We start from the raw sequence: 15063 nt of genomic DNA on the forward strand, positions 1-15063 counted from the left end.
CAGGACATTGATTTCCTTGTACCTTTCCTCTTTCACGTCCTGTGTACTTTTCCTCGTTTCATCATGATGTCTAGCTGAGTTTTCTTGTATCTCATTCAGTTTCCTTAGAATTATCACTCGAAATTCCTTGTCAGTCATTTCAAGGGCTTCTTGTTCTATAGGATCTAGAGTTTGTTTGAGATTTATTAACTTTTGGTGGTGTACTTTCTTGATTTTTTGTATTTCTGGTATCTTTTTTTTGATGTTTATTCATTGTGGCAGGGTGTTTCACAGTCCACCGGTTTGAGAATATTGACTAACTAAGATGTTGCTGTGGTTGCCAATTTGGTATGGCTACCTCCATGACTGCTCAGTTGGCCTCTAGTGCTTTGTGTGTGTGGTTGCCTCAGGTCTTGGGCCTCTACAGGGAGCCACCTCTCTGGTCAGCTTGGACTCTGCTGGGCTGCTGGATCCCGGGGTGTTACCGCAGGCTGTGTGGTTTCTGCTGAGCTTCCAATTCCCCTGCAGGATTTCTCCCTGTTCCGTGCGCTCTGGCCTGGGCTGCTGGATCACGCAGTGGCGGCCCCACAGGGTGTGTGGTTTCTGTCAAGTCTCTGCCTCCCTAGCCGGACATCTCCCTGCTCTGTGTGCACTGGGCTGGGTTGGGATGTGTCTTCTGCAACCCTCGTCTATCAGCTGGGCCTTCAAGACCCTGCTCGGCACCGCCTCACCCAGGAAGTCTACCAGGTTTCTTCTAGGCGCAGACGACTGGTTGCTCTGGGTGCCTTTGCAGCACTGTGTAGATCTTTCTCAGGACTTATCACCTTCCTTCTGTTATCGCGGTTATTTGTGTACTTGTCTTATCTCCCACACCAGAGTGTGAGCTCCTCGGGGGAGGAGCCCGCAGCACACGGTTCACCTTTGAATCCCCCCGGCGCGGACCGACTCCGGTGCCCGCCCGCAGTCAGCTCTCTGGCAGGTTCAAGCGAACTCGGGAACTCTCCGACCACACTATTCCTAACCAGAAATCGGTTAGGCGTTTTTCCGAACTTGTGGCCGCAGAGATGGTATCTGCCTCCCGGTAACAGGGAGTTTACCAGGGGCCGGAGCCCAGGGTGCGGTGGAGTGACAGTCGGCCCACCCCGTACTTCCTTGCCCTCCCCACGCTGGCCAGGGACGCCCCATGCCACTAGCCCCACCAGAGAACCTTGGAGGGAGTGGAGGGGAGGTCGACCCGCAGGCCCCGGGAAGCCCCGCGCGGGGCAAGCAAGTGGGAAGTCTCCGTGAGGAGCCGAGCCGGTCGAGGAGGACAGGCTTGGCCAAGCCAGGCCGGAGCCACCACCACCTGAGAAAATGGAGGCAGCCCCAGGGCCGGTGAGTGGTCCGGTGGGGCAGGCGAATGCCGGGCGGGCGTCTGCCCCCCAAGCAGGGCTGGGCTGGGGGTCACTCACGGGGCTGTGCTGAGCCGGGCGGCTCCCTCTCTGCCTCTGCGTTGTCACCGTCCCCGTCCTTGGCCGCCTCCACCTCCGGCTGCTCACTCGGTCCCGTGGCATGGCTCGGGCGCTCCCAGGAATCTTCTTTTATGCCGGCCTGAAACCTCGAATCCTGAATAGGGCAGCTGGCCGCCTTCAGCACCGCCCCGGCCTCCGGGATCCTGGCAGCATCAACAGCTGCCCGGCGCCGTGTTCCCTGTTTAGAGACTTGCTTTTGCAGCTAAGAAACAGTTCTTTTCCTGCTCCATACTTCAAAGCTGTTGCCTGTAAATGAGGCAGCCTCTCCTGCCAAGGGCAAAGTGGCGGTCAGCCCCCACGACCAGCCACCAGCAGCGGTCCTCCCTTAAGAGACCGCAAGAGGAGGAGCTAATTGCTATATTTAAATATTCGAAAGCCTCCATATTGCCACATGAGCACCTGTGACAAGAGTACCAAATGAGAAAACTTTCTATATTTAAAATTCAGTTTAGCAAATTCACATTTTCTATTCCCTTTTCTAAGGTCTCATTCTGATAGATCACTACTTTAAAGCAAAACGCAAACCACGCGTTTATTTGACTGCTGTGAAGAATTAAACGTGAAAAGATGAAATGCTGTGGCTATCACTTTTCATTAAAGCTGGGGTTTTAAAATGCAAACCAGATCAACATCAACACCAACTCTGGGGGTTTAATTTATGTACTGAACGAACCAGCTTGTTTTTAAAGAATGCCTTTTTTTTTTTTTTTTAACTTTGGAAGGAACTTGCACGTTTATCTCATTTGATCTTTGCGCTAGCCGTGTGAGCTAGGAAGACCAAGAATTATCTCTATTTTACTGATGAAGAAATTGAAACAGAGGATTAATTGACTTGCCTAGGCCAATTAGTGCCAAAGATGGTGTTAGAATTCTGGGCATCTGTGAATTCCTGTGTCCTAACCCCATTAGCTCTAGATCTATAGTGCTATTCCAGGCCTCTGTCCTGCCCCAAATTCTAGAATGTAGCAATGATGTGCTGTGGTTGGAATCTTTAGGCTTGCAAGAGCCAAATGTGAAATATTTAGGAATTTTATAAACTGCCATTAAACCTCCCATAACTTGAAATGGGCCATTGTGGGAATACTTATATCATGGAAACCAGTAGGCATTACAGATCAGCCCTCACCCTCAGCTCTGACCCAAGAATTGGTTTATCAGCATACTACTGATTATTCTAAGTGCACCTTGAAGAAGGAAAACAAACAAAAAACAGAATACAACAACCTAGCATAAATGTAATTTCCTAAGTGCAGTACTTATCTAGGATAGTGGGCAATATTTGCTGATTAATTTAGAAATTTGCTTTTAAGCAGTGGATAAATATGAGCAAACACCATCAGGAAAGCTTGAATTAAACCTGAGTGTTTTGAGGACCTTTACAAATCCTAATCATTCTTTATGAACTAGATTCAGTCCCAGCTCTTCCAAAACAGTTACGGCAATCTTTCCCTTCTCTGAACCTCTAGTGGATTTAAAGTAGAGCCACATACATTGGGACTTACTGTTTGTTTCATATGAATTAATTGTCTCCTTAAGAATACAACAAACTCTTTGAAGAGTGGTACATGGGCTTCTCTTTCTTCTTTTTTTGAATAAATTTTAAACAAACACCTGTTCTGTGCCTGGTACCCTTCTTATTGCTTGAGGAACAATAGTCATCCAACAAAACTCCCTGCCTTTTTGTAGATAATAGTCTAGTGAAGAGTAAGGAATTCATTAAATAGATAAGAAATGGTGGTGGTGGTTAAGTACTTTGAAAAATTGTTTATGGTGTGGAGAGTATCTGATAGTGGGATTTTATCTGTTCAGGAAGGTCAGTAAAAGCTTTCTTGAGGACATTGTGATTGCACTGAGACCTGAAGAATTAACTTGAAGTTACCAAGTCTCAAATATCATTTCTTTACGTAGGCTTTCTATACCTTCCCGATCTGAATTAAGTTCCCTTATTATATGCCCCATATCACTCTGAATTTTCCCTTTATAATAGTAACTGCAGTTTATAATTATATATATATTTATTAACTGTCTATTTTCCTCCACTATACTATTGGCCCTTAGCTGGCACCATGTCTGTTTTGTTTATCTTGGTAGTCCCAGTATCTGTCATAGTACCTGGCAAATAACAGTCACTTGACAGTTGTTAATAAGTCCACCCCCTTTGCCCTTGTCTTATAATAAAGCTGGGGTATGTCCTGCCTAACTCTCAGTTGTTGGGAGTACATAATAATATAATGTATATGAAAAGTCAGAAGTCGAAAAAATAAGACAAGATCCAGAACAAGTTAGCATGCAACCCAAGAGGACCAAATATCCAGGAGTTAATAGAAATACTCATAAATCAGGTGCAGCAGTATTGTCTAGAAGAGGGAAAGAACAGGCCATTCCATTTGGCAATAAGGAAGTTATTCTTACTCATCTTGCTTGAAAGAAATTTGTTCAACTTGTAAAATAGATTAAAAAATAGTTTCTGAAATTAAATATCCAGGGTTGATTTTTAAAATTATTTCATTATAAAAAGTAAAAGAAATGTGTAAATGAACGCTATTGAAAAAAGATGTATCCAAGCACGTGTATACAGGATGTTGTCAAATGTGCTTTGAAGGAAGGAAGGGAAGAAAGAAAACTACATGCAGGAAAAAAGACTGAAAGGTAATTGATAGCACTGTCAGACAATGGTTATCTTTAGATGATGGGGTGCTGGATGATTTTTTTCCCTTTTGTACTTTTATATATTTCTCAAGTTTTTAATTAAATGAGTCTACATTACTTTTATAATGAAACAATAAACAAAGTAGCATCTCAAAACGTTGACAAGTGATTATGAGTTTGGGCAGAATATAGAATTATGCCTATATTCTTAGAGGACTCAGAACTATATTTTCAGTTTTTCTTTTACTCACGTAAATTTGCTTACAATTTTAGTGTATTAATGTTAAATGACAATTGGATCTTTGTTTGAATGTCGATCTGTACTTCTGGAGCCTGAGCTCTTTAAGGGTGGAGATATTTGTTTTTGTGTTTCTAGCATCACTCCTAGCAGTAACACATTTGTTGAATGAATAACTTGGAAAGAGGTGTCATGACCCTTCTATTGCCTTTAATCTTTGTGCCTTTCTTCTTTTAGAACATAAGCGTGAGAGCCACAATGAATGGTCATATTTCTAATCATCCCGGTGGTTTTGGAATGTACCCATCTCAAATGAAGTAAGTTGAAAGGTTTATATTTAATGTGTTTTTTTGAGATTTGATTTCATGGTTTTGTTTTATAGTTTTAATGAAATGATAACTTTCATTTCTTCATGTAGTTCATCCTCATTAATATGTAATATCTTTGTATTACTAACACATGTTATCATTAAAAGTTTACTGGGTCTGGTAAGAATGAGATGATTAAGTAAACATCAGCCTCAGAGTGATAGTGATCTTATGGTTGGAAGATTTTTCATTATGATGTTTTTACATACTATTGCTTTTATAGTTAAATATATGAGTATACCCTACTTCAGAGCTTTGAGTTTCTCTGGAGCATTCTGTTATTGTTATTTGCAAAATATTGGTATTTGAGGAGGTTCAAAAATCATTTAGTTTAGGTTATTGAGATATTTACCATTGTATAAAATGAAAAAAGATCAGACAAACAATCCCAGTGGCTCCAGGTGTAACTTGAAATCACAACCCTGACTTAAGTGGCCATTGTGTTATATGTTCTGGTTAATATTATTTTTTGATATTGGCCATTGTGGTGTATATTTCACTCATTGTTTTTCAGAACAGGTAGTATTAACTATATCTAGAGAATACAAATTTAATTCTTAAGAATGATGTAGAAAGCCCTCGATCTGCCTCTACTTCTCTAGGTACCCAACTATTCTGGGTACATCACATTATATGAACTTTCCTTTAGACACCATGCTATTTCTTGAATCAGTTTCACATACTTTTTCTCACTTGATTCTCCAACTGTCTATTGAGTTTCTTTTTTTTTTTTTTAAGATTCTGTTTAAGTGTCAACTTGGTGGTAAAGTCTTCTTGGACATCTTAATAAAAAATCAATCCTTCTTTGATCTTTTGAGTTATGTCTGTTGGTTTTACCTAGATATACATTCTTTTGTAACTATTTTACTTACTTGTCCTATTGACAGTATCCTGTCTCTCCCTCCCATATTCCTTATTCTAGGTTTTAGGACTTAATATATGTTTACTGAATAAATGAGTAAAATTCAAATAAATCAGTGTTTGCTTCACATAACATGTTGGTAACAAGAGGCTAGATATAGGGTAAAGCAGGTTAAATTTAATGATCAGGTATTATTTAGGTTAACTATATTTTAAGTATTTGTGAAAATAGTGTCTATTCCATTATAGCTTAAACATTGGGAACTTGTTATAACTAAATTACTATGCAGAACTTGATTCAGTATGGCTAATTTGAACTCTTCTGAGATAGTTTCAGGCTTGGTGAATCTTCCTGGCTATAGTTCTGACTTGGTGTTTTAGAGGAGGTCCTGATTTGCACTAACTCTTATATTCTATTTCTTCACCACTCACCAGAACAGGATTTGGTTCATTTTGACAAACTCAGTATAAACTGAATGTTTTTTCAAAACATAGATGATTATAGTGCATTGGAATTTTTATTTTCTAGTTCTGAATTTTTATTACTTACTTTGAACTTTAACTTAACACAATGACCATTTTTTATTACAGTGGCTATGGGTCATCACCCATGTTTTCCCAGGTGGACAGAGAACACAGTTCGAAAACAAGTGCAAAGGCCCTTTATGGTATGTTTGTTGATTTGATGGTGTATTACTCTGTTTCTAACCACTTTTTACAGATTATATTTTCAAAGTCATAGTCTGAACCCACAACCTGTTTATACTCTTTGGAATGAAGTGGTGATAGCTAGATAAGGATTATTATAAAGAAGAGTTTTTACAAAAGCTCTGAATTCTGCTTGCTGTCATACAATTGAAAACTACAGATAAAATGTATTGCAGTGCTTTTGAAAGTCAATATTGCATGGTTGCCAGTGCCTTAGGTGGATTTTCCCATTTATTATTTGTAATGTGTTTTTTGATCTTCATGATTCATCCAATTGATTGTGGGTTGACAGATGACATAGCCTTTTCCTTATAGCTCTTAAACGTTTGGGGTATTACCGTATTACAGTATGACTAGCAGCCCTCATATAATTTCTTTCTGCATTACAATACAATCAAGCTTTCTCCCTGATCCTTCTCTAGCTTTCGATGCCTTCTCTAGATTGTCTCACACATACATAATATTTTTTATACTTCAAGTATAAAATGGAAGTCATTGCTAAAAAAGAAGTTGAAGATTCCTAAAATATACCACCTGTCTTTAGGAAGGCATTTGTTAGCACGAGGTCTACACGGCCTTTTATCATTGTATAACAATAAAGAATAAGAATAATATTGTGGTTAATAGCAAAGACTCTGGAACCAGACAGACGTATAGGTTCAAATCCCTTTCTGTCATTTATTAGCTGAGTGATCTTGGGTGAATTACTTCATTGTACCTCATTTTGCTTATCTGTATAGTGGAGATATCTCATAGGTTTGATGTGAGAATTAAATGAATTAGTACATGTAAAATGCTTAGAATGTTGCTTAGCAAACATTAAACACTGTGTATATTTTCTATTATTGTTGTTGAAGTTATTATTGTTACTATATACTATAGGATCCAACAACATTTTCTAAATTGTGGAATTCTTTTCCTTCTACGTTGTCTGGATCTACAACTTCTTGGTGGGGATAGGCATGAATAATTCTAAGGTTTTGTATTCCTATATTATTAGTGAATTGGCTTTATGACTCAAATCATACATTCATGAAGTTAATTTAATACCATACGTGGATTATTTTTTAAAGGCCCTGTTAATGTGATTAGTGTTGATTTCAATTTTCTGAGTATTATATTAAGAATCTTACCATGCCCCAGTAGATGTGAATTATAGATCTAGAGAATGTGCTCAGTAAACTTATTTTGTAATTAATATGTGCTCAGAGCAGGATCAATAATATATGATTTTGACTTTAAAGGACTTAAAGTATGTAGAGTGTAACTTGGAGATAACTGAAGAAGGAAATTTTTTTTTGTAAGAATAAAGTAATTAATTCCTTTAATCTTTCATTTCTAGACAGATATTTATTAAATGCATCAGTGTGCTAGAATGTGATCTTCATAGTCTCTATTTCCATGTCCTTTCATTCATTTCAAAGATGAACAAGCAATGGTCATTGCATGTGTACCGTTTTGATCAGATAGACTAGTAAATACATTGTTATAATAAAGGGCTAAGTGTGCTTGGATGGCAATGTGTATCAGGTACAATGGGGATGGTTAGAAGGGATTTCATAGAGGAGTGGAGCCTTGAACTGAGAGGTCAGTTGTATTCGCCAGGTATTTGGGAGCAGGAGGGCACTGTAAACAGCAGTATGAAACCTTTTTAAGCTAGACTATCAGTTGTGGGAAGGTGGCCTATATTTGTCTTGCTCACTTCAGGATTCCCTATGCTTATTAACACAGTGGCTAATGTATAATTTATGCTCAGTAAATATTTATAAAATGAATATAATGAATAAATGAACTGCAAGCAGTTTGGTGCTAACTAGAGAGTGTAAGGTGGTACATTGGGATTGAAAAGTGACGGTGGGCCACATTAGGAATAATCATACTAAGGAATTTGAACATTGTTTACAAGTAATGAGTAGCCTCTGATGTATTTTAATTAGGGGTGATAGGTCAAATTTCTCTTGGGTCAATCTGGTAGCAATACTCAGGATGAATTTGAAGAGTATGTTGAAAATAGATGAATTAGAGATTTAAGTAAGATAGGTAAATTAGACATCTAATAATAGCCCCAAGACTTTGGTTAAGGAGAAGAGTATTAATCTTCTCACAAATACCACAGATGCAAAAGTCTATTTTCAAAGAGGTAAGGAAGGAATAAGGGTGAAAAATAAAACTCACCTACAAATTTTAATGTTTATTTTGTGTCATAAACTCTTAGATCCAAGGATTGAAAATCTCTAGCTTTTAAACAGTAAATTTTTTGCACGCCCCCACCTTTACATATAAAATAAGCTGAGGTCCCCTTTTAAGGTAAGATGATTTGCTAAAGTCACATAACTTTAAAAAAAACCTGATTATAAGAAAATATGACAATTAATTTTGTGTTGTGTGATGAAAATGAACAGTGTATAGGTAAAACAGAGTATGTAAAGAACTTTAAGTTTATACTGCAGATATCACTCCCTATAGAACTCTAGAAAGATTTAAAAAATAAACCCCATAAGATGTATTGTGAGCTACACTTTTATATGACACTAAATCTGCTTTTTTGGATGTGTGTTAATTTTTCAAGGAAAACTGTTAAAGTATGATATAGTTTTAATAACTCTATTTTGTCATTTCTTCATTATTATACAAGAAATTTCTAAGCCAGCATATGAAAGGCTCTGCATCACTAACATCCCTGACAATGTAACACTTGCTTTTCCATTTTTCTCATGATGGTAACATTTCATTTGGCTACTGTTATTAGGGAATTGGAAGATTTATTTATTTTTTTCCCTGGTAGCCAGTTTGTCAAAGTCTTTAAGCAGGAAAATTTAAATTTAAAGTTGTTTTTAAGTGAAATATTGTAAAATGTATTAAATCTTCCCTTTCCTCAGGGCGTGGCACTCGTAATTCTTGTTGGTGACTCAGAGGGTCATTGACGCAAACTAACTTTTGTTCTGTGATGTTCTCAGAGGTTGCATTCCTTATCTTTACACCAAATCATTCAGAATCTTTTTCATTTTGCATATTTGGAGCTGCCTTTTCCTTGTGGCCTGGCACTTTTCACTGTTGTTATCATGCCTGCTTCTAGCATTGCTTCTGATGTCTGTGTTCTGGGAGACTAGATTGAAAATCTTGTTAGTAAATAGGTTCTGAGTGGGGGATTGAGAGTCTTTCCCAATAGAGTCTGTATGTTAAGATATGCAAATTTTAAAGTATAGACATTGCAATATCTCTAAAGGCCACTCTGAGGACTTATTTTAAGTATGAGTTTTCTGCTATGTTCTGAATAGCTGAACTTCCTGGGAAAGTAACTTCACTTTAAATCAGATGTTGCTGAATTTGGACTATTGACCATTTACTATAATCAGCTGCTTAAAGTCATCTTTTCTCCAGAAAAACTAAAGTCTTGCAGAATTACCAATTAATAATACTTTGTTGTCATTACCAACATTTACAGTAACTTTGAGATTTATATTATTGAGAGGCCAAATAATATTGGATGAATATGATAGGAACTCTTTGAAGTCTCATTTTGCCTTAAGTTTGAACTGTTCTGTGATGTTAGCAATTAGGAAAGTTTATTTGATTTTCTTTTTCTTCTCAGGAACTGGTAAGAATTGAGTACAAGTAAGCTATAAACACAATTTCTGTATAATTGAGTTTGCTGTAAACCTTCCTATGTTTCTACATAGCACTTGACCAACTTTCTCATGTTCTCCTGAATATACCTCTGTTCTTAACAGATATCCACTCCACATATTTTTTTATACCTATCTTTCTTTCTCTCTTTCTGTTTTTCCCTGACCTATCTCCTGATCTTTGGAGCTAGTCTCTCAGTTTAATTGTCATAATTAAAGCCCAAGCAATTTCTTACACATTCAAGTGGCACTTAAGAATTAAAATCCATTTCTCTTTTCCTCATCCTCATTATTTACAGTGTGTATTTTACTTAGAGGAGATATTTAAATCATTTTTTCTTCAGAACAAAATGTTATTTTGAAATTCTTAAGAAAACGGGATAAATTTTTGCAATGATGGATATGCTAATTATCCTGATTTGATCATTACACATTGTATACATGTATTGAAATATAACTCTGTACCCCATAAATATGTACAATTGTTACGTGTCAATTAAAATAAATAAGTAAATTTTTTAAAAAGTAAGTTGCTCACGATTGCATTGTATCAAGAAATTGGGAAGTGTTAGAGCCAAAATTCATCTTGATAATGTGTGCCAGAGCAGGTGACTCAAAAAGTTTGGCAATTTTCCCAACTTAACTGAAAAATTTAAAGCTCCTTTTCTGTTCATGGGATAAGCCATTTTGTTGATTTGTTCAACAGGCCAGTAAAATTAATTCTTAAATAATGTAGTTTTTAAAAAATTACCCTGTTTGTTTTTTAAAATGGGATCTTTTATGAAATATTGGTTTGTCAAACAGTTAGTTGCCTGATAGACAGCTTTGTAATTATCACTCAGTGCTCTTTGCTGGTTCCCAGTAAGCACCTCTCCTCTGTGGAAATTATACACCTACATACTAGATTAGTGAGAAAGGAATCCTCCTTTACTGTAGTTGAAAGTTTTTGTAGGTATAAAGTAATATGAGCTGTAGCTCTTTGTTTTATTTAGAGAAAAAAATATGCAGCAGCTGCTTTTTTTTAATGTTACTTTTTTTCTTTTTAATGGTCAAATCCTTACTTTCTAAGCAACATTTTGTTTTTAGAGAAAGAAAAAATAAAAAAATTCTGAATATTAGTTGACTCAGATGTTATATTATGCATAAACAGCAATACAGATAAAAGGGAATTAAGTGTGAATACGGAGACCTGAAAATTTGTTATAATTGCTGTTGTACTAATTGAAGAGTTAAATGAAACCTAAATTTAAAATTTCTGATCTAGAAGTTGAATATCAGTTTTTGCAACAGCATATCAATTCAATAATGCCAAAATGTTATGAGAAGAATTTTCATCATTGTTTCATTTTATTCAGTGTGTTTGGGTTTGTATATTCTGGTCCGTGGGATAAAAGCTAATAGGAAAAATAGTGAAACACAACCAGTGGTACTATGCAAATAAAGTTTGTTCCTAGTTCTAATTGATTCTGAGAGAGAAAGAGAGGGAAGGGGGAAGACACTCACTTATTCTTATATTGGGAGTTGAGCACCTTAAAATATTAGAAATCCAAAACTCTATTGCCAGATTTATTCATTTATTTATTATTTAATATACTATTTGATCATGATTCACACTCTTAATTTGGAAAGGGAAATTTTCTGCTTAAACAGCTAGCGTATAGTAGATGAGCTGGCATTTATACAGATTTTGGAGAAGTGATTTTCAACCTTGGCTGCATATTAGAATCACCTGAGGAGATTTTACGGATCCCAGTGTCTAAGCTGTACCCTAGACCAATTACATTAGAATCTCTGAGGGGTGGGCCCTCCACAGTGTTATTGGAAGCTCATTTTAATATGCAGCCAAGGATGTGAACCATTGTTAGAGAAAGTGGTGAACTTCATTAGAGTCTTTGTCTGGGTAGTGTTGAGAGACTTTATTTAGGGTTTTTACACTGTTTTAAGGCATTGGTGAGATTTTCGGCTTAGTAGCATAATTACTATTTACACTTATTCTTGTGAATACATATGGTTCTCATAAAAAAGAAATGTACTAAAATTGCCTTTTAGGAACTATCTTTCAAAATTGCCAATTAAAATGTTAATACTAACCTTTACTTATTCTTTGACTTAAAATCACTGCAACTACCAGTTTATTTGTAAATCCATTTTGTAGTATTTATACATTTTTAGGAAGGTAATTTCTTGTAACAGACATCTTAGTTTATCATGGGAGAGAACAATGGAGGCATGGGAAAGAAAGAAGCTTAAGAATTCCTAAAATGGATTCTTAATTTGAAATACTAGAAATGATGCCATATCTTCTAGGCAGTCAGAGTGATCAGTTAACATCATACTTATAAATGTTATCAGATAGTCTTTTTCTGTTCCTGTAAAATATGTTTCTTAAGAAATTATGTGTTAGGAAATCTGGGAGGATAAATTATTACAACTTTATAATGAGGTACAGTTTTTTGGAACGTCAGCTGTGTTTGCCAATCACTTATCTGAAAGATTCAGTCAATCATTTGAATATCCTGGAGCTACCAGGTCAAGACTGGATGCTGTGGCAACCACTGCCATTTCTTCGGATCTCTTCAGGTGAGATCAAAGGAAGCGGAACTACCCTCATATTCTGAACCTGTCATGGAGAGTCGTGGTAGAATATGATGAACCAGTGATTCTGAAATAGACATTATTTCTCCAAGTGCTGTTTTCCAGATATATCCCTGTGTTATATGTTGTATTTCAAAAGTCGTAAAGGTTTTTCTCAAGAACAATTATTTATGTGTTAATATCTCACATTGATTAATCCTCAGCTAATAATCAGAAAAATTATGGTTGTTCACTTTTTAAAATATGTAGAATACAGTCAATATGTTTTGTTATATTGCGACAGAAAATTTGAGGTGAAACCAGATATAAAATTTGAGGTGAAACCAGATGTTTCTTTTTGATCACATTATTTTGGTAGGACCGGATGGATCATACTTCTTCAGGTCGTCATCCAAACAAAAAAAGAAAGGTAGCAGAGCCTGAATTTTGTAGTGTGTCTCTTTTTATTAAGTAATTTTAATGCTGCAAAACCAAAAATAGAATATATTAGAATAATATCACAATGACAGTGATGTAAGGAATATGGAGATTTTCATCTAAAATTTTCAGGTAATATAAATGAAAAGTTTATTACTTTTCATACGTGTTGTGGAACAAAAATGTATTGAAGTTTTTAAAATATTCTGTGTTAACATTCTGAGTCTGCATGTATACTTTATATTTTTGTACTTTACTTTTTGCTTTACTTTTATGTTAGGCAGAACTTTTCAAGTTCTGCTGTGGTAGGAATATCTGAGTTTCTGTGTTAACTGAAAGAAACATTTATATTTGGAAAAAATTGGTTTTAGGAAAGCTGAGATGTGTGTGTGTATATATATATATATATATATATATATATACATTTCAGGATTTTAATGTCATAAGAGTCTTTAGGTTTGATCTTGTTTAACTCTTTTATTTTACAGTAAGAATGCTGAAGCCCAGATCATTGTCTCGCCCAAATTTAGTTTCCTACTTACTGACAGAGACAAACTAGAATAAAAAATTTTCTGGTTTCCTCTCAGAGTTCCTTTTCCTAACAGCATTCTGCTTTAAAAGAAATGGGGAAGCTCTGAATTTGCAAGTAAGCAGATTGCTTGATTAGAAAGTAACAAATACCAGATATTGCCAACTCATGTTTTCTGTTTTAATGTTATTTTTTGGTTTTGCAGCATTTCAGAAAAGACGATTAAAGGTTTTTTTGTTTGTTTGTTTGTTTGTTTTTACTTTTTACATAATTTAGTGCAGTAACTTTCTACCTGACTTTCTCATTTTTCCTAACAGCTTATATCTACAACTCTGAATATTACATGTGTGGTTTACTGATGTGTGAAGATAGTTAATGTTTAATGGCAGTCAATAAAATTGAATCATGTTTTGAATCTGCTCTAACACTGTTCATAGTTTGGATGTTGTGAAAGGTGCTCCTTGTAGTGCCTGTTATTTTAATAATGTAGTCTAACTCATATAATACAGTATCTATGACAATATTTGCAATTGTATTTTGACCTCAGTGTATTAACACATTAAGTTTACAAGCCAGTTTTTATCTTTTTGCCAAAAGTATGTCCGTGATTAATAAAACCTTTAGATGAAATAGCTTTTTTTTTCATAGAACATTTATAATCTTGTTAACCTTTGGAATTCTGAAAGTTTATATTGGGTCAAATTGTTCTTGCTTATCACTTAGGCTTTCTTGTGGCTTTTAGATTTACAGTGAATAATGAGTGTTTTTAGATACACTACGCAATAGTGACTTGTCAAACTACTGTATTTATATGTGACATATACTAGTTTTAGAGATTTTCACATGACTCTTATGTATGAACTTCAGCCTCTTAGTGGGTAAATAAAAATCTTTTAAAATTTCTCTTTCAGAACAAAGGAAGAATTATGCACGGGACAGTATTAGCAGTGTGTCAGATGTATCCCAGTACCGTGTTGAAGTAAGATGCTTTGGTGTTTGCTAATATTTAGAATGACCCTTGAAGGACTTAAAAATTGGCAGTAAAATTAGAATTATGTTTTATTTTATTCTTATCATGTATTTTAAGTTGTGTTGACCTTTTACATTTTTGTAAAACTGAGGTGTTAGATATAAAAGTATCTTATTAGTGTGAGGTCTGTTTTCATAGAGAATAAATTAAAATCATAACCATTACTCATTTATCATTGCCAGCCTTATTTCTATTATAACAGGACAAAGGTTTCTATTTTGTACTATAGAATCTTCTTGAAATTAAGTCTTTGACAGTATCAGTGAGTGGTTTAGTTTTATTTTTAGTTTAATCTAAAGTCATTACTAGTTCAATTTACACAATGGTTTCTTTTTTTAGTTTTTGCTCTATTGTTATCTTTTAAGATATATGTTCTTAATTGGAATCTAGGTGACCTCTGCTTATAATAGAAAATATTTATGTAGGGAAGTCATTTTTAAATTGCTGTTATTTTTAGTTTTCTACCTATCTCAACCATGCTTAATTAAATTTCAACAAGCTGTTTCAATAGAGTGAAAAGTTTGACAGTTGTTACAGGCTAGAATTGCTGTT

The 15063-nt window shown here is 35.5% G+C and overlaps 1 protein-coding gene across 4 annotated transcripts in view; it reads left to right on the forward strand.

Annotated features, from left to right (window-relative positions):
- EPS8 (EGFR pathway substrate 8, signaling adaptor) overlaps positions 1 to 15063 on the forward strand; it is a 169092-nt gene that overhangs the window by 106314 nt on the left and 47715 nt on the right. For 2 of the 4 annotated variants that reach the window (XM_063074686.1, XM_063074684.1), the window contains exons 2-5: positions 4615 to 4694; positions 6198 to 6274; positions 12894 to 12944; positions 14393 to 14460. In XM_063074686.1, coding sequence (XP_062930756.1) covers positions 4636 to 4694; positions 6198 to 6274; positions 12894 to 12944; positions 14393 to 14460 — 255 coding nt within the window. In that variant the 5' untranslated portion in view covers positions 4615 to 4635. The remainder of the gene's footprint in view (positions 1 to 4614; positions 4695 to 6197; positions 6275 to 12893; positions 12945 to 14392; positions 14461 to 15063) is intronic. The other 2 variants (XM_063074687.1, XM_063074685.1) reach the window with 1 other exon arrangement.

The sequence above is a fragment of the Cynocephalus volans genome, chromosome 12 (assembly GCF_027409185.1).
Source record: "Cynocephalus volans isolate mCynVol1 chromosome 12, mCynVol1.pri, whole genome shotgun sequence".
NCBI lineage: Eukaryota > Metazoa > Chordata > Mammalia > Dermoptera > Cynocephalidae > Cynocephalus > Cynocephalus volans.